The 27709-nt window shown below is 38.8% G+C and overlaps 1 protein-coding gene across 6 annotated transcripts in view; it reads left to right on the forward strand.

The window, feature by feature from the left end:
• The window catches only part of Anks1b (ankyrin repeat and sterile alpha motif domain containing 1B), a 1085844-nt gene that overhangs the window by 187204 nt on the left and 870931 nt on the right, over positions 1-27709 (forward strand). For all 6 annotated transcript variants that reach the window (XM_085843084.1, XM_085843086.1, XM_085843085.1 and 3 more), the window contains exons 5-8: positions 333-408; positions 1944-2045; positions 4815-4928; positions 8019-8185. In XM_085843084.1, the coding sequence (XP_085699210.1) occupies positions 333-408; positions 1944-2045; positions 4815-4928; positions 8019-8185 (459 nt within the window). The remainder of the gene's footprint in view (positions 1-332; positions 409-1943; positions 2046-4814; positions 4929-8018; positions 8186-27709) is intronic.

The raw sequence follows: 27709 nt of genomic DNA on the forward strand, positions 1-27709 counted from the left end.
ATGAAAGCCCTGTGTAATAGGCGTTAACATTCTTAGTTGATGGTTGAGCAAGATTGAAGCAAAGAGAAGGTGAGTCACTTCCTTAATATAACTATTCAGAAGCAGAGATACTTTCCAAACACAGGTCTCTGGGCTTTGCTCCTGGACCCTTTTCCTCACCCCTGACACAGACACACACACACACACACACACACACACACACACACACACACACACAGCTTCTATGACACAGAGCTCCAAGACTGTAGAAAAGCTGTTTGAGCGCCTAAATGCTAGCAAATCTGTGGGAATTCCAAATGCAGCTATGCCTTTTCTTTCTCTTTTCTTTTCAGACAGAAAAGGGGAGTGCTCTTCACGAAGCGGCTTTGTTTGGGAAGGTGGATGTGGTGCGAGTTCTGTTAGAAACAGGTAGCTATCATGGTTCTCCATGGAGCCTGTCCTGCCAGGTACTTCGGCTATCTATCCCAGGGTTAGATGAAAGAAGATGGTGGCTTTCTTCACAAATGACCCTTTTCTCCAACTTGAGATAGGTAGTCATACCATGTAAAAGTGGGCCTTGATACAACTGATCTATTTAAGTGAGCTGGAAGCAACCACCAAGAGGAAAAGGAAAACCGAGGGACCAGCCCCTGCGGAGTTATGGCAGCTGTGTGGTTTGTTGGTCTTATACATTGTGACCTATGGCCAACAGAGATTTGTGTCCCTTTTTCTTAGGACATGTTCTCCTTCTGATCACTCATAAGCCAAGTAGCTGTTGTTCATTGGCTACCGGGGCTCAGTTTTAAAAGGAATATTTTAGAGGGAATATTTTGAAGAAAAAACAAAGGTAGGCTTATTTATATAATATGCATATTTTGATTGTAATGAAATAAAGTAAAAATTGAGGTCAGAGTTTTTAAGAATCGAAAGTTAGGAGTACAAATTATTACTGTACACAGCAGGCTTAAGTCATGTTCTATAGTGTAGTGTGTTTAATTTGATCTGTAAAAGAAACATATAGGCATACTATCATGTTGTTATCCTTCTTACCCTATGTTAAAATTTCATATTATTAATTTTGACAGGTAGTCCAGTGATAGAATAGATAGATGACATGAGAAAACCAATTAAATATATAAATTATTAAATATATACTATACAGTCTCACATAAGCTTAAACAAGTATTTAATAATCTTATGGTTAACTAACATCTGGAATAAAATCCTATACATTGGCTTCGTTTGCAATCAGGTATTTAGAAAGTTTGTGAGTTGTATTAGAGTTTTGGAAACTAATCCCCAGATTAAAATGAATTCTCTAGTACAGCACGTAATTTGTAATTTTGGAACTAGAACAAGAGCAGAGGTGTTTCAGCCACACAGTTCAGCAGATTTGTTTAAATAGCCCATGTGGCCGGCAAGTGAAGACAATCTGAAATGAACAAATGATGGAGATATCTGTAGGCACAGTAGGTAGACCCTTGAAATGCTCTTAACTTTTCAAATTTGTTAATTTTAAATAGTCTACGAGTGTTCTTACATTACACTCTGTACAATTATCATTTATTTAAAAATTAAAATTGTATTATACAGAATATACAGATCACCTGGCCATCGCACGTTAGGGTTTCAGGTGATGAGTGAAACACATTTTTCACTTTGATAGTGGACTCTTTATTTAGTTTACTAGCTACAACCCAGAAGGGACCCAGGGGGCCTGAAAAACAACCTTTATGATTGTGTCAGAGAACTTTGGGAGAGTTGATTCATTATCCGGAATTTTTCAGTTTTTAAGTCACATCAGGCCCCTGCCTTCTCTCTTGTTAAACTCTTATGTGGGTAACTTAGTTTTTAAATCACCTTCAGTGCTTGGCCTATATGCGTTTGAAATTAGAACGGTTACATATCGGCAGTATCATCTGAGGACGCTCCAATGGTACATCTAGTTTTTCTTTCTCCTCCAGGAATTGATGCCAACATAAAGGACAGTTTAGGTAGAACTGTCTTAGACATTCTAAAGGAGCACCCGTCTCAGAAGTCTCTCCAGATTGCAACGCTCTTGCAAGGTAAACAGCACGGAGTGATGGGTGACTTTGCCTTACAGCCAAGATTAAATGGAAGCTGTCATAATTTTTATTTGGGGCTTTGATTTGGTACTTAATGTTCAATTAGCTAATCATTTGCATTTTTTTCTAGCATATTTTAAGCTACATAAAAATTCATTAAAATGTTTTAGTTCAATGTTTGCTCAGTATGGAAAAGTTTTTATTTACTGGTTGATAATAAAAAAATTATTTTAAGAAACTCATGTAGTAGATGTGGATTGTGATAGCTTGAAGTGAATAAGCTATCTGAATTGGCAATGACTAAATATTATTTTTTCTTCGAATAATACCTTAAGATTTTTCAGAGATTTTCTATAATTTTGTCTGATTCCTATGACCACGAAGTAATTAAGTGGTATATCATCACCTGGCACATGAGTGAGGGACACTGAAGCCCCGGGAGATGGTTTTTGCTCTCACTCAGTCTCCACTGTGTGCTAAGTGGCAGACAGTACATGAATGTTGAATTGACAACAGCCACGGTGGATTGGCCACAAGCGCAGTAGTGGAGAGGTGGGGGGGTGGGGGTGGGGGGGAGACACGCCAGTTTTATTCATTGTCAGTTGGCACTCTTTTTACAACATCATTTTCTAAGAAAATGTGTGAATTAAAACCAGATGGGGCTATGGAAACGTAGATGTCAGCAAGTGTCAAATAAAGTATATAGATCAAAATGGCCATTGTGCCTTTTCCCAACTGATTTCTAAAACCTTCACAGGGAGTTTAGGCCCCTCTAGTTTTGTGGTCACTTAAGAACCTAATCAGAGGTCAGAACACCTCCGGATGAATCAGGGAATCCAACTACGACTTGTCTTATTAATCCTAATTGAACCAAGTTGAATGAAAGCTAAAAAGTGGTGTGCCTAGTGGATATTTCTTCTACCTTCAAGGCATTTTTATTTGAGGTTAGACTTTGACCTTTAACTGAACTTTAAAAAAAAAAACCTTGAAGTTTGTGTATATCTTTCAGAGAAAGTAAAATGAAACTTTCTCACTAAAATGGGGCAAGATGTAATTTTAGAATTTTTAGACATATTACGCTGGCTCAATGTGTTAAAAATATTCAGTAGGAGCAAACTGTCTGCTCGCTTAAAGGCCACGGTTGATTATCTGTGCCAGTTTGCACTGGGGCACATTAGGACATCTTTGAATATTTCATCGCATTGGAAAATACCTTATGTTCTTTTCTTTCTTGGATGTCAAGTTGCTGTGCCTGTTAAATTAAATGAAAAGGTTGGTATTGAAGTGAAGCCAGTCTATCATAGCCATAATTGCAACTCACAAGTTTTCATGAAGTTGCTTTTCAATCTAGATAGTCACTTCATGCGTGACAAATATTTTAGGATACAATTATGCAGGTCGCTTTCTTGCCCTAGTAGAATTTGCCTTGGAAATTTGTCCTTTGGTCTGAATTATTCTAAAGGTGACAACTGGCTGATGTTACAATGTGGATTCTTACAGAGCAGATTATTTCTGAATAAAGAACACAAGCAAAGGAACCCAGTGGGAGACAATTGGATTTCACCCTTTAGAAGGAGGCTATAACCTAGCCCTACATGGCCTCAATATTTTGGTGTATAACAGATGTTTTCCTTAGACCAGAGATATTTTACCAGCACTGCTTCCATAAAATCCAAATTAGCTGTCAACATTTTTTTTTTTAAATCCACAATTGTAGTTGAATCTTCAGAATTTTGGCATCTCTGGAAATACAGGCTTCCATCTTATGTAAGTGCTGAACTTTTAGATGGCGCACCTGCTGTCTTATTAAACATGTTCTGTCCTGGCCTGTTCTTCCTGTGCCATCCAGGCTGAGTGTTCATTGACATTTATCACTGCATTCAGTGTCGTTTCCCCTTTGATTAAGGCAACAGCGGCATGTTTTGATGTCCCCTTTCTATCTGGTTCCACCACTTAGTAGTGGGACAAGTTTGTCACACTCCTCTTGTGAGTTGTCATCTCTAAAATTGAGACAGAGCTGGGAATGGTGGTGCATGCCTGTGACCTAAGAACTCAGGATGCTAAGCCAGGAAGTTCACAAGTTCAAGGTCAGCCTGGGCTACATAATGAGGTCCTGTCTCAAATCTCAAATCTAACTAACAGCACCCTCTCCAACAAACACACAGACCCAAACAAACGGAGATAAGAATAGTGAAGAAGTCAGCTTTGTAAGGATTCAGCAGCTCTACTTACATCAAGCATTTAGAATCATGCTGCTAATCATGATTATCAAAAACAAATAAACAAGAAAAAAGTGAAAGATAGGTTGCATGCAGGACATTCCTTCAAGAGTGACAGGAATGACTTTTTCTGTATATAAATGAAATTTAGTGTGAGTGTTGTGCTTACCGTTTAAGCTTGCACCTCCACTGTCCATTTCATTCGCTCCTGTGCCCAGGGGGTTGATTACACCCATTGGAATCGAACATCTCAGTTTTACAGATCACATCTATTCAGAGCATCTTTGGAGGGGAACTTTAAATTGTCACACAGAAAATATTTAACAAGATTAAGGGGATGTTTATGTCTTCAACAGACATGTTTATTTTTAAGGAAACACTGTTTTTACTTAAATGTTTTATTAAGCTAACAGCTTATGAATTTTTTTGGACTTCTTTCAGTTTCTGTTTATTTTATTTCTTTAAAAACTTGGGATTTATTTGTGGTAGCTCTTGATTTTGAACACCCATGAATTCAATGGCATATTCACAGATTTAATTCTATCCACAGATTATTTGGAAGGCGCAGGAAGGTCAGCAGCAGTCCTGGAAGAGCACGCTCAGGAAGATACAGCACAAGAGACACACCTTTCATCTCCTGCGGAGTCTCCTCAAAAGACTAAAAGTGCGTAGTTGGTTAAACCCCTGAAACAGTGCCAGCCATCTCTGGTCAAATTTGTCAAAGTGCACAGGAAGGGTTGGCACCAGTAGAAAGGTCCAATCAAGTTTTTTTTTGTGTGTGTGTGGTTTATACTTCATATTTTATACATTTCTGTAGTCAGTATTTATAGTTTCTGCTGATTGTTTGGAATTATCATGGTAATGACATACGGATTGTTCATGCCACTGACATAGAATTACATGTGTCACTGACCTGGGGATTACATGTGTCACTGACACAGGTATTACATGCATCACTGACATAGGGATTGCATGTGGCACTGACATAGAGATTGCATGTGGCACTGACATAGAGATTGCATGTGTCACTGATTGCATGTGTCACTGACATAGGGCAACGAGCAAGGTAGTTAGCAATCCCAGCAATGAAGTTTATGTGGAGTAGAAATGTATTTTCTCTAGCTTTATAAGGTGTATTTAGCAAATACTTTTATATTTGCAGCATATAATGTGAGGTCTTGACACACACACACACACACACACACGAGTTGATTATCACATCCAAACTAATTAACAAATGTGTCACTTTGCACAATCCCCACGTTTTGTTGGTGAAAACAGTATCAAATGTCTTGGGAAATTTCCTGAGTTAATTCATTCTCTCCCGACTGAAACTGTGAGCCCATTAATCACTCTCTCCATCATTTCCTTCCTACTGTAGACTCTGCTAACCACAATCCCTTGTCTGCCTTTATAAGTTAACCTTATACCGGTAGCTCATGTTAGTGAGATCGTGCAGTATTTGTTTATTTCAGCGTCATCTGGCTCAGCTTCCAGTGACATCAGGGCTTACTCAAAAGATAGGCACCCTTCTTACAAGTGTTCATAGTGGTCTATTATCCATTTGTATTTTCCCCATCCACCCACCCATCCATTCATCCACCTACCCACCATCCACCCACCCATCCATTCATCCACCTACCCACCATCCATCCATCCATCCATCCATCCATCCATCCATCCATCCAACAAAGGACTCTTAACTTTTTCTTCAAATCGTAGCAATCCAAACCCATTCAGTTAAAATGGGACACATATGTTTCTATTCAAGATGTCGATTTTATTTACTAGAGGTAGACATTAGAAGGAGGTTACTGGGGGCTGAAATAGCTCAGCTGGGAGAGTGTTAGACTGAAGGAGGTTGCTGGTACTGAAGAGCTCTCATGTTTTTCTACAGTGGCCTGTACGATCGCACAACAGTATACACAATATCCTTTACCCAAGGCCTCTCCAACACTTGCTCTCTTTTATCGTTTTGATAATAACTGTAAAACAAGACCTCTTTGTGGTTTTAATTGGTAGTTCCTTGATGGCCAGTGATGCTGCATATCATTTTAATGTATCTTTCTTCCTTCCTCTTCCTTTCCTCTATCTTTCTTTCTTTCTTTCTTTCTTTCTTTCTTTCTTTCTTTCTTTCTTTCTTTCTTTCTTTCTCTCTCTCTCTCTTTCTCTCTTTCTCTCTTTCTCTCTCTCTCTTTCTCTCTTTCTCTCGTTCCTTCCTTCTTTCTTTCTTTCTTTCTTTCTTTCTTTCTTTCTTTCTTTCTCTCTCTCTCTTTCTCTCTTTCTCTCTCTCTCTCTCTCTTTCTCTCTTTCTTTCTCTCTTTCTCTCATTCCTTCCTTTCTTCTTTCTTTCTTTCTTTTTTTCTTTCTTTCTTTCTTTCTTTCTTTCTTTCTTTCTTTCTTTCTCTCGCTCTCTCACTCTCTTTCTTTCTTTCTTTTTCTTTGAAAAATAAAAGTTTAGGTGCTCAGATCATTTGCCAATTTAGCCAATTTAGGTTATTTGATCTTGTTTGGTTACTGAACACACACACACACACACACACACACACACACACACGTATATATTCAGATATTGAGCCCTTATCAGATCTATGATTTGTAAACATTTTCTCTCACTTGATAAGCTGCCTTTATTTTATGGATTGTTTCCTTGTCCCACAGAAGGCTTCTCCCATGATTTCGTTCATTCACCAACTTTGATTTATTATCCTGTGCTGTTGGTATCTAAGAAAAAAAAAAAAGCATTTTTCAGACCAAGGTCAGGAAGCTTTGCACTTTTTCCAGAGGATTTTATGATTTCCTTCATTAAAGTCTTAATGATTTTTCGGCTGATGAATGCATATGGCACAAGGTACCATTCACTGTGATTCCTGTCCACAAACATGCAGGCTCCAGCATCCTCTTTTCCATGTTGGAGGTTCCTGACATTGTTGCTGGGAAGTGTCAATAATAAAAAAGATATTATGCAATCATAAAAACAAGATACATAGGTCAGTATAAAAGAAAAAAACTAGAAATAAACCTAAAATCTATGCCCATTTTATGTCATCTTAATTAAAATTTTATTGTAATTGCTGCAATTAATTTTCAGAATAAATTCTAAGTACAAAGTACTTTTTCTGAAGCTGTCAAGAAAAATTCTTATTTACTATATGTTTTTGCATATGATAAAATCATCCGTTCCTTCTGTTTCCCCTTTCCTTATATACCACAATTCTGATTACCTATAGTAGAGTTCTTTGTTTAAAGAAGTTAATGGTATTTATGTTTGTTGAAATAGGACATAAGTTTTCAATATTATTTCAGGCTGGTTAATGAACGATTGTATTCTGTCAGTGAAATAAAATGCCAATTAAAAAAAAAAAAAGTCCAAGTGATTGTTAGTGGTCAGACTCCAGCCTTGCATGTGTGAGGCCCTGAGTTCGAGCCCCATGCTGCCACAAAAGAAGAAAGTCAAATTACTGTAAAAAAAAAAATAAAGCTACAGAAACTAGTCACTGTCTGTAATTAAACTTTCAATACTGATTTCTATTTTGGCAAAAAATAGCTACAGTCAAAATTGGAGCCTCCTTTGTCTGTTAGCATGTTCGTATTAATTATGCTTAGTGCCTTGCTTCTGCCTGATGTTTCTAGCCACTTATGTGTTGTGTTTTTGTCCTCTTGTCAACACGGCAGGCTCACGTACACGGTTAAACATAACACCTCAGGAGTAGTATTTCTTGCATCGTCTGAAAACAACTTTGTTTTCTTGTAGGTGAAACGGTCACTGGAGAACTATCAAAACTCCTGGATGAGATAAAACTCTGTCAAGAGAAGGATTATTCCTTTGAAGATCTGTGCCATACGATCTCAGACCACTACTTAGATAACTTGAGCAAGATTTCAGAGGAAGAGCTGGGGAAAAATGGAAGCCAGAGTGTAGTAAGTAAGGGGGGCGGGACAAAGACACTGCATCTGGTTTGTCTTTCCAGCTCAGTGCCTACCCCTGCGGCCTAGGATCTGTTGATGGATTAGATGATCGGATTCAGCGCCGATCAAATGTCAGTGTCCCTACTAGTCTTTCTGTTCATCGTGTTGCTTGTTCTGCTGTTTATACAGGGAAAGGAATGCTGGGTAGGGACTGAGGGTGTAGCTCAGTGGTAGAGCACTTGCTTGCTGTGCAGTTCTTAAAAAAAATTACTTATAGTCTGTGATAGTATTCATAGTATTACAGTTCATTTTGCGACTTGGAAACTGCAGTTTCTTTGGACGTGAGGATATTTCATATAACTGGGTATAACTATCTCAACTCCTGCAGAAGGAAACATTTCTCTTGTCTGTCCTCCCCACATTCTTCCAAGTCCTTTCTTAAAACAAAGATGGCGTCAAACCACATGTGCAATTCTTCAGTCATTGTGACATCATGGTGGGATATCTCAGCTCACGTGTTTCCATAATATTAGATGTCCGGCGATTCTCACTTATGACCTCAGAATCTTAAGTAGGAGCTGGATATTCTTGTTCAGCATGGATTTTTCATACCAACAATAGCAAGAAAGATTGTAATCAATCAGTTTTAAATCATGAGTTATAAGCATACCTTTGGCCTCTGAAGGAATGATTTATAGTATGGAGAGGTATTAAAGGGACCAGATATTTTGATATTAATTATTTACCCACTTTTAGGACTTAATTTGTTAGAGCAGTACTGGCTCTATTGTTTTACTGGCCAGTGAATAATAGAGCAGATTCTCATAAGTATGTCATAGTATTTTGAAAATTAAAAAAGCGTCTAAGTATGGTACCTGAGAACCATTTTGGGAACACGCACTTCATCTAGTTCCTTCAAGTGAGGCGTGACACCGATTCTCCACGAAGTGCCTGCCGATCTAGTTCAATGGCTAAACTTACCTCTCAGGCCTACTTTTTTGTTGTTGTTCCAATTTGCTTTTCTGGGCTGCCACGTCATTCCCCTTCCTCCAGCGAAGAGCTTGAATAATTGTATATGCATCACACCAAAAAAGCTTAGAGGTTTTACAAAATGAAAATCCTCCATTGACGAGATGTTTGTAGTAGTCAGCATACAATTTCCTTTTAAACATCTAAAACAGAGATGTGCTGTCTGCAAAGTAAAACTGATTGTACCTTAACAACTTCTAGAAGGTTGCTTAGAACTTTAAATGGAGTTGTGTTGCATAACTAAGATATGATGCCTGGACTTTAACACCCATCCTTAAACGTTTTTACCGATTGGTAAATTCAAGCTCCCTCTTTCTAAACCACAAAGCCCTGATTTTGTACATCACTGATTTCTGAAGAATCTTTTGTTAAATGTACTTGTTAACAAACTGGAACAAGCATCCTAATAAATTGGTACAGACACAGACACACACAGAACACATACATACACACACATACTCCTAGTGCTACACATGTAAACTATGAGAGAGTTACTGCACAAGGAATCAAGAAACTCAGAACTACGAGAAAGGAGGCAATGTAAAGCAGAGGCTATAATTGTTTTTCTTTTACTCTGTATCCTGTGTGCCCTGGGGCCTGAATTCTGCATGGAATTATACTTATATGTTTTTGGGTGTGATGACAGGGGCTGGTGGCTGGATGGTGCACACTTCGGAAAGGGGGGCTGCTTTCTTCTCTTACCTGGAGATTGCACTGTGGTGGTGGCAAGGGAGAAATTAATGCTCACACATTGAACTTAAGTCTTTTAAAGTTTAGCCCAGGTATCCCTACACTCCTTGTTCGAGTGACAAATCATTATAATATTCTTTCAAACAACTGTCATACCGAAATACCAAAGGCTATATGAGGTAAAACAGCAGACAGTATACATAGGATCAAGTAATTCTATTTATTTGTAATAGAATCCACCAAGGGGAAAGGATGCAAAATAAACTTAGAAACATGAATGAGGTTAGGTGTGGGGTGGTCTGAACATCAGGCTAAGACTTTTGGTATTTATTCCTTAGGAAATGAGAAAAGCATGAAGGATTTGGGGCAGTTAAATGACATCATTGGAACTGGCCTTTCAGAGAATGAATCTGATAGAAACTGGTCATTGCATTTAGAGAACGTAATCCAATTTCATTGACCTTCTGTATGGCCTGCATCTTATTTGTATTCATCCTGTCCATCTAATGTTTGTTTCCATTAGTTGAAGTGGTTTTTTTTTTTCTTGAGTATTACTATAAATCATTCCCTTGTTATACCACCAGGTAAATAAAGTGCTTTTTGACTGCCTAATATAAGTAGCTATTGCCGTGTTTAAAATTATAGCTATGTAGGTGTAATAAGCAAGACTGTAGGTGACTTCAAAGAGTTTCAAACTATAATCTCAAGTAGCCTTCAACTGCTGTTTGCAGAGAAGAGTAACATATAAGACAAATGCATACATTATGGGTTGATGCTTGATAGGTGCATGCTATACCCTGTTCTCATGCTCTGTAAGAGATAAACCACTGAGCAGTCCTACCAATGAAATTCTAAATTTAGGACTTGACACAGCATGCACCATAGTGAGGTTTTAAACCAGGTGTTCTCCACATGTGGGTCATGACCCCTGTGGCCAATGTCTATCTCAGAAAAAAATTTACTCTACAATTCATAACACCAGCAAAATTATAGTTATGAAGTAGCAGCAAAACAATTTTATGGGTTGTGGGGCCACCACAACATGAAGAATTGTATTAAAGGGTCACGGTGTTAGGAAGACTGAGACTCACTGATTTAAAACTAAGAGTTGGTATTTTATTTTCTCAGCTGTATTTCTTATAGGATTTCTTATAGTAACTTACCCTGTGGCCAGTGGGACTTTTAAGAAGTGAGAGATCAGAGATCTACAGGCGTTCACTGAAGGCTCGCTGTGGGTGTAGGTTAAGACTAAAGTGGGTCCTGGAAAAAGGGGAGATGTGCTTTGCACATATGGATAAGGTCCACAGCCTGAAGAAGTGGTGTGTGCAGAAGCAGAAGTGATAATCCATGTATATCTTGCAAAGAATGCTTACCACAATGGACAAAAGAGTTACATGGATAATGATAAAACCTAACACACAATTATCTTCCAAGGTGAACCTTACAGATGAGAGAGGGAAGCCTCAGAGAGGTTTGATCATTTTTTTTTCCCACAAGTGCACAGCCGGGAAGCCTCAGAGAGGTTTGATCATTTTTTTTTTTTCCCACAAGTGCACAGCCAGAATGCCTTGGTCAGATCCTGGCTCTGAAACCAGAGTCATTTCGTGTATCACTCCCCGTATCACCAGAGAACAAAGGCAGGTCAGGAGAATAAGCTTCCAGGGAGTTCCTTGAAGGTGATGTTTTGGAAGGTAAAGGTTGTTTCATATTCTCAGGATAGACTGTGGTTCTCATCAATGGTTTTGTCTTAGAGTAACCAGGAAAGGCTTTACAAACTAAGCACTGAGATGTCATACCATACCCCCTTGGCCAGCAGTCATTGAGGGAGCTGGATATGATGATGTGTATCTGTTAGTACCAGGATTTAGGATGCTGAAGCAGGAGGATTGTACATTCAAGCCATCTTGGGATGTACAACAAGCTTGAGGCCAGCCATGGCTAGATATCCAGACCCCATTTGGAAAAAAAAAATTGTTCTAAGCACTGTTTTATTCTCTCTTTTTTTTATCTTTAAAGGACCCCCATACAGTATTCTAACCAGGCACACAGTTGATCTAGTGACAAAAATCCTGCCAGGACCTTTACAAGCTAATTCAGGTCTAAAATGAGAGTAGAACTTTGGGTCCTAGTAACATCATACAATTTTAAGTATTTTCTCTCTCTCTCTCTCTCTCTCTCTCTCTCTCTCTCTCTCTCTCTCTCTCTCTCTCCCTCTCTCTCTCTCTCTCTCAGAACAAATCTCATATATCTTGTAGCAGCTCACTTCTTAAATTCTCTAGCATAATCATTTGTGTTTAAGTTCTAGAACTAGGGAATAGACTAGTTTTGACTCTTAAACAAGTTACTGTACCTTGTGTAGCTTGAAGGCAAACATTTCTCCTATTCCTGGAGGCTGCAGGCAAAGCATGCATCTGCTAAGAGACCACCTCCTGGTTTGGGAGTGACTGTCATCGTCATCGTTAGAGTCACACTGTTTCCCCACATGATTGGGGACAGAGGGAAAAAGCCAGCTGTCAGCTGGCTTTGCTTGTGGGCATTAACCCACCACTGACAGCTATGCCGCTCATCAGCTGGACACCTCCCAGAGTCCTGTGCTGTGCTGTCTCTGGGGTTGGTACATTAGTATGTGTATCAGGAAGGGGTAGAAACTTTCTTCTTACCAGGAAGGTTTTGCTTGACAATGAAAGAGAATTCAAATTATGTTCTGACATCAGTTTGAACTTAAAAAGTTATTTTCGTACTGTATCAAAGCTTTAAATGTAGAAAAACATTCTTGTTTGTTGTTTATGTCTCTAGCAATGTGATGAGCCACCAGTCTGAATGTGATTTAGTTTTAGACGCTCCAAAATGTTTGGCTTGTTCATTTTGGTGCTATGCGTCATTGCAAAAGTAATTAGGGAATTATGAAATAAAAGGAAAACGTTCTGAGTTTCCTATCATTCATGAGTGTATTTTACACATTAGTGATGGAGCTGGAATGCAGAGTATTTTTACCTGTTACCCTTCTGAGTTCGATGCAACTTTCCTTTCCTCTTTTATTCCAGTAGAGGGCACTCTTGTGCAGGATTTTAAGCCAAAATCAGCTCTCTTATGTAAGAACGTTCAGTTTTTTGAATCAGAGATGTTTAATTTTATACGAATAATTTTACTATTATAAATGAATTAAAAAGTTGTTCCCTATTATTAATATTATGGGTTTTATATTTAATTTGAAGACTAGCTCAAGTTAGAATTTTATTTTACCTTGCCTGCATTTTAATTCAAAAGTTAATCTGTTCTGAATGCTCTTATACTTTGCCTATGATTCCATTTTCCAAGTTGAATCAGAACATTATATAATCTAGGATATGAATTTTAAAGAAATATCATCATATTTGTTATCAGCCTATGAAGTTTATGTCTTTGACAGAATATAAAATGGTCTAAAAATTTTCCTATTGTTTTCATTTATTTTCCTAAGCCCCATTTTCACTTATATTCTTCATTTATTTAAGCAATATACACAATTCTTCAAGGTGAACATGACAGGCTGTAGAAACTCTGATATGATATAAAGATTATGACAAGCTGGGCGTGGTGGCGCACGCCTTTAATCCCAGCACTCGGGAGGCAGAGGCAGGCGGATTTCTGAGTTCGAGGCCAGCCTGGTCTACAAAGTGAGTTCCAGGACAGCCAGAGCTATACAGAGAAACCCTGTCTCGAAAAACCAAAAAAAAAAAAAAAAAAAAAAGATTATGACAGATTGGATCGGGAAGATATTTCTCTTAGATTTAAATAGAAAAGGCATTATTGCCTTATGAGCCTTAGAAGAAATGGATATGACTGTTGCCTGAAGAAACGTTTTCTTCTCTTTCTTTTTCCTGAAGGAAAATCCAGATACGGACGCATCCAGTGCTCTCTGTTTGTCCAGGGTTGTGCTAGCATGGTCAGTGTAAGGTTACTCAGCCAGTGTGTAGCACTTCTCTTATTTCACTTACGTTTCTACTGCGGACTCTTCAATTGCATGCCAGATTCCGAAGTGTGAGCTATTTTATTAGATCGTCCAGAAGTCAGATGCTGGTCCTGTGGGTAGAGCTCAGTTGGTAAAGTGCTTGTGACGTGTAAATGTGAAGAGCCGAGTTCAGATCTCAGAACCCTTGTGAAGATAACGAAAAGCCAGGGACAGTGGTATATTACAGTTGCAAGGCTGGGGAGATGGAGGCTGCAGGGTGCTGGGGACCACTGGTCATCTACTTAGGCCACTTAGCAAGCCTCAGGTCTTAGTGAGAGACTCCATAACTTGACCTCTGGCTTCCGTGTGAGCATTTACATGTGCAATTGCACCCCCCCACACACACACATAGGTGTATCTGCACACAAATGAATGGACACAGACACCTGTCCACACACATACAAGCACATGCAGTGTATATTCTGTTTCTGGAATGAGGCTTACGTTCAAACATGTTCTGATATGTTTTAGGATAGACAGACCTCAGTGGCTACTTTGTATTGTATGTTTCTGACACGTAAGTAAAGGGCTCTTCTTACAGGGTTAGTACTAAGTCTTCAGCATAAATTCACTTTTTGATAGTGATGTCAAGTCTTAAGTGGTGGTAAACCTAGACGGTGGTCAGGAGAAAATTTCCAACTACAGTTTATATCTTTATGCTTGAACAAAAGTTTGAGAGGTATGATTCAGAGCTGCCATATATTCAGCCAGCTTTGAGTTTTCTTAGCAGATTTTCTAGGAATCAAAATACATAGAAGCTGCATTCTGTGGTCCTATATTAATAGCTTCTGGCTGGTATCTTTAAGAAATATATGCACTAGATATATAGTGCATGCAAAGAAAAAACCCTAGAATGAGAATGATCAATTTCTGACCCTCCTTTCACCTTAGGAAGAACTTTATCTGTAGAATTTCTAGGAAGATATTTGAGAAAAACGGATGCTCTTCAGAGCTGCCACGTGGTTCTCACCTTTCACAAGGGTTGTCCCTTTGCCTTTTGTGTGGTATACATTGACACGTTGCTTCTAATAGACTCTGTGATGAGGAGGTCTATGTTGTGTGTAGCTTTCACTACCCCGCCTAAGCTATGGGAACAGGTCTTGCTACCAGCTCCCACCCTGCTTCCCTGGATCCATGGGTAAAAGACGCACACACAGGTTGCTCATTTTCAACTTGCCTTCTGATACAATTTCTGGACGCTACTATCTCCCGCCTGGAAAAGTGTGCCCTTATCAATATTCTTATCTCCGCACCTCACACCTGTCCTAAACTTGAGTTGCTCAGTTACATCTCTGACTGCCTGCATGTGGGAGCAGGCTGTGTTTTGAGATCTCACATGGCTGGTCAACTTTTCTTCTCTGAAGCCTGGAGAACTCTGTCTCTTTCTCTCCTCCCTTGCATCTCTCTTTTCCTCCAGGGACCTGGAAGTCTTGCCTATTCATTCTGCCCAGCAATTGGCTCATGGCTTCTTTACTGACAGATCAAAACCAAACTGGGGAACAGGACAACATCAGAACCACCCCTACATAGATTTGGTCTGGTCTGTCTCTAATTAATTTCGCCAAGCACAGTGTCTTTCATGTGGTGGTCTCTTGGCTAAGGGTCACTGGATGAAGACACTTGAGGAATTTGCCGCAAGGAGAAGAGCCTGCTGATGTCATCAGTAGAGACTGTCTTTATTCGGAGCACAGGACACGAGCCACCTTTCTATGGAGGGAACAGTGTAGCCATGCAGAGAGAATGGGATTGTAAATTATATGGCCTTGGCTTTCCGAGCCTGCTGTGCTGGTTTATGGGCAGCGAATGACTTGATAGCTCCAAAAGGTAATTTCTTTATCAGAAAATATCATCATCACCTTCTATCAACCATATAAAGAGTTGTTTTACCATCTCTTGTGTTCAGACTTTTTGAATGGTTATTTTTGTATATGTAGAGAGATTTCTCTATCGCTATCTCAAATGTTCCGTGCTAGGGTCACTCTTAGTATTTTGCCATGGAAAACAGGTAGGTCACAAGCAGGTCTGTACACTGTAGGAATGGTGCCTATGAGAACTATACACTTCATACACAGAAATTCCTAGCTCAAGACAAAGGTCTGAAGTCCAGTGAGGGTTAATATGTCCTGTAATTCAGCTACTGAAGTGCCAATAGTATAAACACAAGCTGAGGGAGGTTCAATTTGGGTGAATAGTGCATGTAAAAATTTTGGCCAATGTATTACAAGCCTATCATTAACCATCGGATGATTTCCATCTTTCCTAAGTATATTCAACACCGGCTTGTCCCCAGCTTGACATTAATCCTGTCATCTTCCTGGCCTCAGACTTTCTCCACCTCCTACCTCAGTTATTTAAAGAACTTCTCAGCCTGCTCCTCCCCCACTGTCTCCCACTTTTCATGAAAGGCTATACATAAGGAGCACTTGGGTCAAGCATTCTACTCAAACTCAATGCCGATCCTTACTGCAAAAATGTAACACCAGCCTTTTAAGGCCTGGCAGTTTTAGCTACTGTATACATTTCCCTCTGATCTCCTATAATATGATATAATTAATGTAATATATAGCGTAAATGCCATGTTTCAGGAAAGCGCAACACTGAATCATGCTTGTCTTCTGTGTTCCTCTGGCTTTATCTATGTATAATTATTTTACATACCATCTCACTTGTGGAAACCATTTTTCATAATTCCTTTTGATCCTTCTATATTTAGTGCTAATGCTTAGATCAAATATTATTGTGCTTTATTTTTAAAAACCCTATGTAAATTCTATAATCTGCTTTATATCATTAGTGCACAAGTCTTCTGTTTTGCCTTTGCTCTGTAAGCTGCTTGAACACTGGGGAATTATTAATCTGCATGTGTGTTTTTAAGCATAGACACATGCTTCATATGTATTTGATAAATTGAACTTGTTATAGGCGTAGAATAAGTATGTTTGATATCTGATTTTGATATATACTTAGGAGTAGAATCTAATCTGTTGTTTTATTTTTTTGAACAATGTATAGCTCATTTGTTTTGAAAGTAAAATTTAATACTAAGTTAAATTATATCATTGACTTCTTCACAGTATAAAATCATCAATATCTTAGGTGTAGTCATATCTTATATAATTACATATAACTCGAAGAACCTTATGTTAGAAATACTTTATTCAATTCTCAATAACATATAGATTGTTATAAGAACATAAAAATGGCTCATTATTTATATTGCTAAGTTCAAACTCCTAGATATATTATGAAATATTTTCTGCCATTCTTTGCTATTTTTAAAGTGCTTTTAGCTAGTCAGCATCCTGCTTTTTCTACCTAATTTGAGCAATTCAATACATCTCATTGCATCCCTGTGTATATGTTCTTTCTCACTCTACAGCCTAGGTTAGACCAAAACTCACAGCAATCTTTACCCACCCTTCCATGTGCTGGGACTACAGGAAAGAGGGACCATGCCCAGTCTTGCTTGTTCAAAACGTAATACTAAACTGTCTCTAAATATGGACTCTCTGTTAAGGTATCCAAGGGCAGTAGAACTTCTCCAAATACTTTGAATTTTTGTATTTTAATTTTTATGAGTTTTTCAAAGTTAACTTGTATAGTCTGCTGCCAGGTTTTATTGAAAGTTTTATTCTTTTGTGTCTATGACCCGGTTTTAAGCTCCCCCACAGCTATTATGATGTTCCTGAAAAAAAAAAACCCAATATTTTCTGCAGTTATTATAGTTGTAATATTTTCTTGAAAGTTTAGTAGTAATTGAACCTTTTCCTAACTGCACTTTTTAGGTAATGGCCATATTAATTTTCGACCACTTTAAGCTCCTTTCCACAATCACGTTGTTCATTTGCTGTAGCACACCCAATTTGTAATTTGATTTCAAGGCTCACATTGGGGACTTCTTCATGCGGTTTTGGAATGAAGGTGTCGGACAGCTTGCCATTATGAAAAGATCTCATTTTCCCGTCTGACACGGGAGGAAATCCACACTGAGCCCAAGCTCACTGTGAGAATCACTTACTGCTCTGTCCAGGGAAATGATTTTCACCTTGAAGAGTAAATTAATTTCAATGGAATGGTAGACTAGCAGCCCAGAGAAATTGATAAAACTGCTCATGCTTCTAATGCATATTACCATAAGACCATTTAATCCATGTCTAAAGAATGTGGGAATTCACTCAGCAAATAACAGCTGAAGACTTGGGATTGACTCTGATAGAATTGAAACCAGTAATAGTAAATGGAAAAAAGTAACTATGTGTGTGGTTCAATCTCAGGCTTGGATTTTAAAAAGTAGCTCTTTTTAGTTTGGTGGTCGTCATGGTACACACCTTTAATCCCAGCACTCAGGAGGCAGAGGCTGGTGGATCTTTGAGTTCGAGGCCAACGTGGTCCACAGAATGAGTTCCAGGATAGCCAAGGCTCCATAGATAAACCCTGTCTTGGAACACCAAAAAAAACTAAAACCAAACCAAACCAAAAGAAGATAACTGTTATCATCACTAGCTTTTCTGGAGTTCTTTCTACCATATATATATATATATATATATATGTATATATATACATATATATACATATATATATATATTTAATTAATTAATATTCCATCTAGACTGCTGTTCCCCTCCCTCTTCTCTACCCTGTCCCTGCCTCCTCTTCAAAAAAGGGCAGGCTTCCCATGGATATCAGCCAGCCCTGATATACTAAGTTGTCATGTGACTAGCCACATCCTCTCCTATTAAGGCTAGGCAAAGCAATCCAGTGGGAAGAAAGGATCCTAAGGGCAGACAACAGAGTCAGAGACAGCCCCTGCTCCCACCGTGAGGAGTTCCACATGAAGACCAAGCTACACAACTATAACATCTCAAAAGATTTGATTGTCTACACAAGTAGTTTCCAACCTTCCTAATGCTGTGACCCTTTAATACATTTCCTTATATTGTGGTGACCCCCAAGCATAAAATTATTTTTGTTGTTACTTCATAACTGTAATTTGCTACTGCTGTGATCTGTAATGTAATATTTTTGTGTTTGTTTGAGAGTCTAATGTGACCCCTCGTGAGAAGGACCGTAGACGCCTGATAGGATCACGAACCACTGGTTTCTGCTTTCAGAACAGTTCCGTTTGGTTGCTAGCTTCCAGTTCATATTGTCAGCTAATTAATGATGAGAATCAAATTCTTAATCTACTCAGAAGACAAGGAGCCAAGAAGATGATAGTGTGGCAGGAAACAGAAAGTTCTAGAGTGAGCAGAGAGAGTGAATCAGAAAGCAGTATGTGTCAGGGAAGGGGACACCACCTGCTTTCAGAAGATATGTGTCAGGTTGCTCCTGCGCCTGTGGTCCTTACTTCGCTATGGAACTCAGTGCATTTTGGCCTTCTTATATAAGGATGCACCCTTCGGCCTTGATTCTGTAAGCTCACTCTTACAGAGCTAATGCTACTCCCATATCTCCGCTGTCAAGCGTGATGTCGCTGCCACAGGCTCCTGAGCCCCCACATGGAGAATCATCCTGACTTCTCTAATAAAATGTGTTTATGACTTGGCGTTGCATTCAGAACACAGAAAACAAGCCCTTGAGTTCAAAGAGGCTGGTGTTTGAACCTAAGTTCTTTACATAAAGATTTCCCTTGTCTTCAGATTTATTTTTTTTTAAACCTGAAAACGGCAATCGTAACAAGAATTTGCAGGTTTATTCTGAAAATAAAGCCAATCACTGAAAGCACCTCACAGAGCTTCCGAGACAGGGGAACAAACAGTAACTCATTATTTATGCTTTATCTAGTCAGTCATTTGTGTGTATTTTTCTATGTGCCATCAAAATGTTCCCCACATTTTTGCTGGCTTTCCCATCTCTCTTGGCTTCTCATTGCTTCCTATGAAAAGAAATCTTTCTTCCTCATTAGCCGCTCACCTCTCATTGGGAGCAGTTGTTTTAGAACAGTGGTTTTAGAAAGCCTTTCTCACTTCCACCTTCTGAATCCGTGCCTGGGGGTGGATTGTTTTTAATAAGTTCCTGAGGTAATTTTTCTGCCACAGGATTCTGTGCATCCCACAGAGGGATATTTTTGAGTGTCAGTTTCATAGGTAGTCAGGTATGGGGACTCATTTCATACACTGTCCATGACAGTGATATGGTCTTCGTTACCGTGTGGAGTTCTAGCTCTCTCCTGGTCCTTCCTGTCTCATCTTCCTCCTTCCTGTTCCACACACTTTCAAATAAAACTCTATAAAGATGGTGGAAGGGATCTACAGACAGCACTGTGGTGTTCTTATCATTTCCAAGTGCCCGTCACCTTCTATCACTTGGTAAGGTGTCAGCAACTGTATTTTAAACTAATGAGTGATTTGCTCAGCCACTCTTAACTTTTGATCGTCTGCCTTCCTTCTCCTCTATTTCATGAGAATGTCTCTGTCGTCTCGCAGTTATGGCCCTTGAGGTGCCAACAACATAAAACCATCATCATTTTCCAAAGCTGTGGCTTGAACTTAGGCTTTGTTTGCAGCTTTAGCAGAACCTTAAATGTTTTCATTGACTCCTTCACACCTTTTATGGGAGATAAGCAGAATTCCAGATGAGGACTCAGGAAGAAAGATGTTCACAAAAATGAGGTGTTTAGCGTGTTTATGTCTGTCTAAATATCTTTCCTTTGGTGTTACTCACTCCCAAAAGTCTATATGATCAATACCTTGTATGTATGTGTGTGTGTGTGTGTGTGTGTGTGTGTGTGTGTGTGTGTGTGTGTGTGTGAGAGAGAGAGAGAGAGAGAGAGAGAGAGAGAGAGACTGTGTGTCTGTGTTTGTGTGTATGTGTGAATGGCTGTGTTTATGTAAATGTTTGTGTTTACATGTGTGTTTGTGTGTGTATGTCTGTGTGTTTGTGTGTTTATGTATATGTAAGTGTTTGTGGGTGCTTATGTGTATGTATATTTTGTGTATGTATGTTTTTGTTGTGTGTGCATGTTTCATGATGTGTGTATGTCTGTATGTCTGTGTATATGTGTGTGTGTGTGTGTTTGAGGATGTGTGGTATGTGTGTATGTTTGTGTGTTTGTGTGTGGTATATGTGTGTATGTTTGTGTGTGTGTTGTGTGTATGTTTTGTGTGGTGGTGGTGGTGGTGGTGGTGGTGGTGTGTGTGTGGTGTGTGTGGTGTGCACAGAGAGGAAAGGAGAGTGGAGGAGAGGGAAAGACAATGAGCAACATTTTCAGTGAGCACTAGTATCTTTGCCCCTAAGCTTAAGGATCCCTAATGTTCTCAGCTTTTGGAAGAAGCTGACATCTTTTAGTTTTGACTATGACCATAAACATAGAAGAGTTAGCCATTTTGTGGATACAACAATGGTCCAATCCAAAGCATTAACAATATTCTGTATTCATAGATCAACTATGAGAAAGAATATTTCAAAACAATTTTCCTTATCTTTAAACCAGTTTTAAAATGTGTTCTATTCATAGGTCTGGAAGATCTAACTGTACATAATGAGATAGGATAAAGGCAGTATGGCATGATTGCATCTATGCCATTGCTAGAGAAAGCCTCTCTGCAAAAGCTACAATTTAAAGGAAGGTGTATTGGGCAGCTTTCCATTATGGAGACTATATGCATACACAAGAGAATTGTTTTTTAATGAAGGTTATTTTTTGTCTCATGTGGTGGACTGACTATTGTATTCGGGTCTGTGGTGAGGCACTAGGGCATGGTGGGAATGTGTGCTGGAGTAAGGTGCTCATCTCATGGCTGCAGAGCATGAAAGAGAGAGAGGTAAAGGAGCCAGGATGCATTATTCTCCCCTACCCCCCAAGGGTCTAGAGCTCACCCCATGGCTTTATTTCTCACTGGATAGGCTAAGGCTTAGGGACATAGGCAGAAAATAAAATAGAGTGACATTAGAGCTCCAGTCTCAAAAAGCATTGAGGAAGATGGTGACCTCTACCCCTCGCACACAGATATAGTCATAGAGTCAGAAAGTCATTCTGTGGAGTCTTGAAGGTCCTAGTGATGTGGTTTTCCTTTCACCTTCCATTCCCCCTCTACCTGTTGATGCTTTCTTCTTCTTCTTCCACTCCCCCTTTCACTGTTTCATCCCCCTATCTCCATTCTCCTTTGAGTTTCTTCTGCTTCATCATTCTGACCAGCTGCTGTGACAGACTTGAGCTATCAGGATCTATTGATTTTTTTTTTTAAAGCCAAAGGGTTTTAATCAGGTAGGCAGTGTGATTTGATTTATGAGAAAAAGGTTGAAATGTTTGTGCCTCCTCAGATTCACTGCTAACTATACTTTAATATGATTTAATGTCTGCACAACACTTAGTAATGTCCCTCCACAGCTTTCTTATATATTTATGTGTCAAATTTGATACCAGCTCTCAAGATTCAAGCAACACCAGTTGTCAAGTTTACATCCTAACCATCTCAGGCACTGTAGCTTATCAATAAGTCTAGGCAAGAGCAGAGGAGATTATGAAATGGTATTATCGGTGGTGTGCAGAATTGCAGGTACCGTTACATACATGGGGAAGGGCTTTTATTAGCTACTTTCCCCACTGCTGTGATAACATACTTCACAAAAACAACTGAAGATAGAAAGGGCTTACATTGGCTCACAGTTTGAGGGCACAGTCCATCATGGCATCAAGGTGTGTCAGCTAGAGCTCGAGGCAGCTCCTTTATTACAGCCGCAGTTGCAAGCAGAGAGTGATGACCTCTTGGACTCAGTTCCATTTCCCATTTTCACTCAATCTCAAATTCCAGCACCTGGAACTGTGCTGCCCACATTTGGGGGGATGTGTCTTCCTACCTCAGTGAGCCTCGTGGTGATCATCTCTCCCGGGCATGCGCAGAGGCTATAACTGGTGACTCTGGGTTCCATCAGGCTGACAGAGTCAGATAAAGACTGAACTTTATCTGGGTGATCATCAAGATTCTCCAAACCCACACTTGTTTTCCCTTCAGCCCACCCATGTTATTGCTTGTGCTTCCTTGGGTGACTCTTTTCCTTCGCAGGTCTTTGGAATGCATTCTTTCCAGAGCACCATTTTCTTTGGAGAGAACTGCTCCTTACATCAGGTCGCATGTCAGTCTTACTTATTTCTAAATCTACAGTTCTATTTTTGACATGTCACGATGCTAGACCCATATGTCACTTTCCTGCAAGACAGGCTCAGATGTATAGTCATGTCACTGGGTGAGAATTTGGTGGTGTAGAAGTTTATACCTTTTCATGTGTATGCAGAATTGTTTTTTTTACCTTGATTAAGTGGTAACATTATATATAATATCTATGACATGTGCATATAGAAAGAGTGAAAATGTTTCAAAATAAATATATGATTTAAAAGCAGTAACAAAAAAATACAGGAAGCCAATTATCAACTGAAACTCAAATATGCATATTTTTAATCATAAAGTTAACATGGATGGAGAAGCATATTGTATAATATTCTGAACTTCGTACTATAAGTTTTTGTACTTATTGTCTGAATAGTTCCTCCATTTTGTCTGTATTGTAATTATTGAAATAATGATAAGTAATGCTTTTAATGTTTTTCCCACAATAAATACTGTCTTCTGCTAGTCTGAAAGACTGGTTAGTTTTTAATTAGTAGAACTTACACTTTTTATCTATCTATCTACCTATCCATTTTTTCTTGCATAAAGATCCTACTGTAATATTAAACTTAAGATAGTAACTTACGAGAGACAAAAGTAAGGAGAAATGTAAAATTCTTGTTAATAAAACAAAAGCTAGCCAAAATATTTTGGGGAAGGAAATGATTTACTGTTGTCAGCAAAATCAATGGAAATTATTTGGAGTTAATACTGGGAAGTTATTGGTGATATTGGGGAAATTCATTTTTGCCTCAACGTGTTAGTGATGAGATGATTAATATAGCAGTCCTTTTTAAGGTAGTAGGTAAATGGATAGAAACTAAAGAAAGTATGTGTTGGTAGGGAATATTCATTTAATTTAATCAGCGTCCTGGTTTGATGTTGACAGAACACAGACATCTACCAGTATATAGAAATAGCTGCTTCTGTAATTGAGGAAAATATGTAATAAAAATATTAAAAATCAAAAAAAAATGTCTCTTGTGAGACGATGCCGGGGCCTAGCAAACACAGGAGTGGATGTTCACAGTCAGCTATTGGATGTATCACAGGGCTCCCAATGGAGAAGCTAGAGAAAGTACCCAAGGAGCTAAAGGGATCTGCAACCCTATTGTTGGAACAACATGATGTACTAACCAGAACCCCGGAGCTCTTGTCTCTAGCTGCATATGTATCGAAAGATGGCCTAGTCGGCCATCAATGGAAAGAGAGGCCCATTGGACTTGCAAACTTTATATGCCCCAATATAGGGGAATGCCAGGGCCAAAAGAATGGGAATGGGTGGGTAGGGAAGTGGGGGGCGCTATGGGGGACTTTTGGGATAGCATTGGAAATGTAATTGAGGAAAATATGTAATAAAAATATTAAAAATCAAAAAAAAAAAAAAGAAATAGCTGCTTCTTCAGACATCCACGGAAGATAAATTCCATCAATTCACTCATTGATATTGTGATTTCAAAGGACAAGCTAGTCTCACAACCCTGATGTCTCCTTCTCCCCTCTCTTTTTCTTTGACAAAGTGTCCCATTGTGTATTCCTGATTGACCCATAACTTTCCATGCTGACCAGGTTGGTCTTGAAGCAACAGTACCTTCTGAGTGCTGGGACGAAATGTGAGCACCATCTCCCTCAGCTAAGACTCTGCTGTGAAACCTAATGTTACACATGAGCTCTGTAAGCATCTGCGCAGATTCCTAAGCCCTTGAAATTACCGCCAGAAAGGGAATTATTAGGTGTGTAAGAGAGCATATATTTCTAAACATTCATAGTTCATAAATACGATTCTGTGTAGTTTCTTCAGCACCATCGGGTCTTCAGAAAAGTCACATTACTCATTTTTAGATTGTACTTTAAAATTTAAGCCAGGTACAGAAAGACTGATATCTACTAATCTTGCTCATGTGTGGGATATGTAAAAATACCAAAAAAAAAAAAAACCAAAAAACCCCTAATCCAATGGAAATGAAGAGAAGAATATAGATCGAGAGGAAATGATCAGCACACGTTGATCAGTGGGCACTCAGCATTGCTGTGTGTGTTTAGGACATGGGCACTTAGTTATCAGTACTGTGAGCTTTTAGAAAAAGGTGAAATTATTTTGAATGCTTTCACCATAAAAAAAAGAGATAAATGTTTCAGGAAAACCAAGCTTACTCTGTTTCAAACATTTTATAATGTATTTATAATGTATTAAAATATACAGAGGAGCAGTGTGTCCCAGAGAGAAGGGTAGTGGGGGAGCCTGGAAGGAGAAGGAGGCTGCAATCAGGCAGTATTGTGTGAGAAAAGAATAAAGAAAAAGAAAAATATAACAAATATGCAATTAATATGTCCAATTTTTGTCCAATTTTACATATCAATTAGTAATTGCGTATTTTAGATCAGCAGTTAAATTTTGTATCATAAAATTGGTATCATTGTTAGAGATGAATTTTTATTTTAAATGAGAAATTGGATTTTCAAGAGACTAAAATGACAGGTATTTTATGAATTTTCCTAATAAAATTATAAATTGTTTTGTTATTTATTTTCAAAATTTGATGTTTAGATTTCCTACTTACAATTAACTATTTAAAATGATTGTAGCCCTTTTTACAATATAGAATAGAAAAATTAAACCAACCATTTATACTTATCTGTAAATTGTAAGCCTGGTGAGCCTTGATCCACTTGATAGATGAAAAGCCCCATGGCTAGAATACTCACCGTCTTGCCACTAATTAACATCATTTACGGGCGGCTTAGTGGCATTCTCTATCTTGTTAATGATGTCTGAGAAGAATAATGTAACCTCAGATCAGACGAACAAGAACCCGGGACAAATTCATGCAGGGCTTATTAGCGGCTGTGTTGTAGTTTACTCCTGAGTGCTCTGTACCATTAGTACTGTCTCTGTTTTGGATCAGTAGGCTCCTTATGGCTTGAGCTAGCAAATAGTTCTGAGCACTAGACACCCTTAATACTTTCTGCCAATGACTCCTGTCACAATGCGGCAGTGTCCCAGTGAGAAAGCAGTCCATTAGATGGACAAACCGAGCCCAGTCATCCAAGCTCAAAAGCATGGAGTATGCTGCCTCCATTTCCCTTTCTGTAAGGAGTAAATGTTAACTATTTGTCTACGCATGATGATCACTTCTAAAAAAAAGGCATTTGTTCACTATCAGCTTCGTTCCTAGTGTTATGACTTCAGTCAGCAATTCTTTATGTTGGTGGCAAATGTTTTACCTACTGTGAGAGACTCCTGGGAATAAGACACTGAAGAAAAACTGCATAGAACACTGAAGTTATTCAGCCCAAATGTACCTCCTAGACACATGTGAGTTCTATAGTAGAGGAACATTTGCGTAGGAGGAAGGTTTACTGTCTTAACCTTTTCCTCTCCTGATGGTGGACTAAGTTAGCCTTTACGTGTGTTGTGCAGGAGACAGAGCTCGTTCTTATAATATACATAGGCTTTCAATTATAACGAAAGCCTGCTTTTTAGAGAGACTCCAATCACCATCATTTGCTATGATTGAGTGCTTTTCAAGATGAGGCTACTGAAGTCAGACATCATCTGAATCATTAAGACAGCCTCTGCCCGACAGGCTAGAAGTCAAGGCAAGCTCTTAGAGGAAGCAGATAGAGTTGTCGGTCAAGATCGATTAAGAAGATAGATTATGAGGTCAAGAGAATTTGCTGCCAAGGGTTCTTGGCAAGTACAGGAAGACATTGATAACCACAACCATTGCTTGATAACCACAACCATTGCTTGATAACCACAACCATTGCTTGGCAAAGTCTAAGGTTCTGAGGAAGGACATGCTAGAAAGTAGGTTTTAATGAAAAAGCAACCAGAAAGTGGGAGTGCTAAGCGTCAGCTGGTTTGATTATTTTTATTAACTTAGTAAACAGCATACTAGTTAGATTAGGAACTTAGTAGCATCCACCATCTTTGCCCCAGGCCTTGTTATGTTGCTCCCTGGGTTTAGTTTCACTGTCAGGTTTTTAATTCATTCAACAGATGAAAGCCAGCACCACCTCTACGGTTCATCCTGGAAGTTACTGAATATTGTAGCCACGTGCATGTAAGCACTGGACGTTGTTCGAAGACCCTTGCTTTATAACACAGACTTTATTGTAATTACTGAAGTATCTTTACCATTAGCAAATACATACTTTTCTTAGACCATTTAAATCAAACTTTTAATTTAGTCAATTGCCTTTTGCAACTTGAAATGCATATGAAATGGGGTTGTTTTTTTTTATAAGTATATGGGTTTCAAAATGTAACTTTTTCCTATCTGCCACATAACTTCTGGCTTCCCTAACTTAAAAAAAAAAGCACTAACCTTAGTTCTTTGACAATTTTATATATGCATATAATGCATTCTCATTACCCTCTTTCTCTTCCTACTCCTGTCAATCCCCCTCCTTCCTACATATCCCTGTCCCAGATTCATGACTTTTGATGTGACCCATATAGTTTAAACAGAGACATCTGTGTGACCATTGGATTGGATTGAGATTGTCCATTAGTCAACAGTGGACACTTGGCAAAAGGCAATGACTCCCTCTTTTCTGAATCTTTTCATATGAAACAATTCAGTAAGTGATAGGGTTCCCCCAGCCCCTTCCCAGTCCTTGCCTGGCTATTGATGACTTATTCTTGTGCAGTTGTTAAAATGTTTATGAATGCATAGTTGTTAAAAATTAGTGGTGGTTGATTGCCTAGAA

This window comes from Mus caroli, unplaced genomic scaffold (genome assembly GCF_978045245.1).
Source record: "Mus caroli unplaced genomic scaffold, Mus_caroli_1 scaffold_9, whole genome shotgun sequence".
Lineage (NCBI taxonomy): Eukaryota > Metazoa > Chordata > Mammalia > Rodentia > Muridae > Mus > Mus caroli.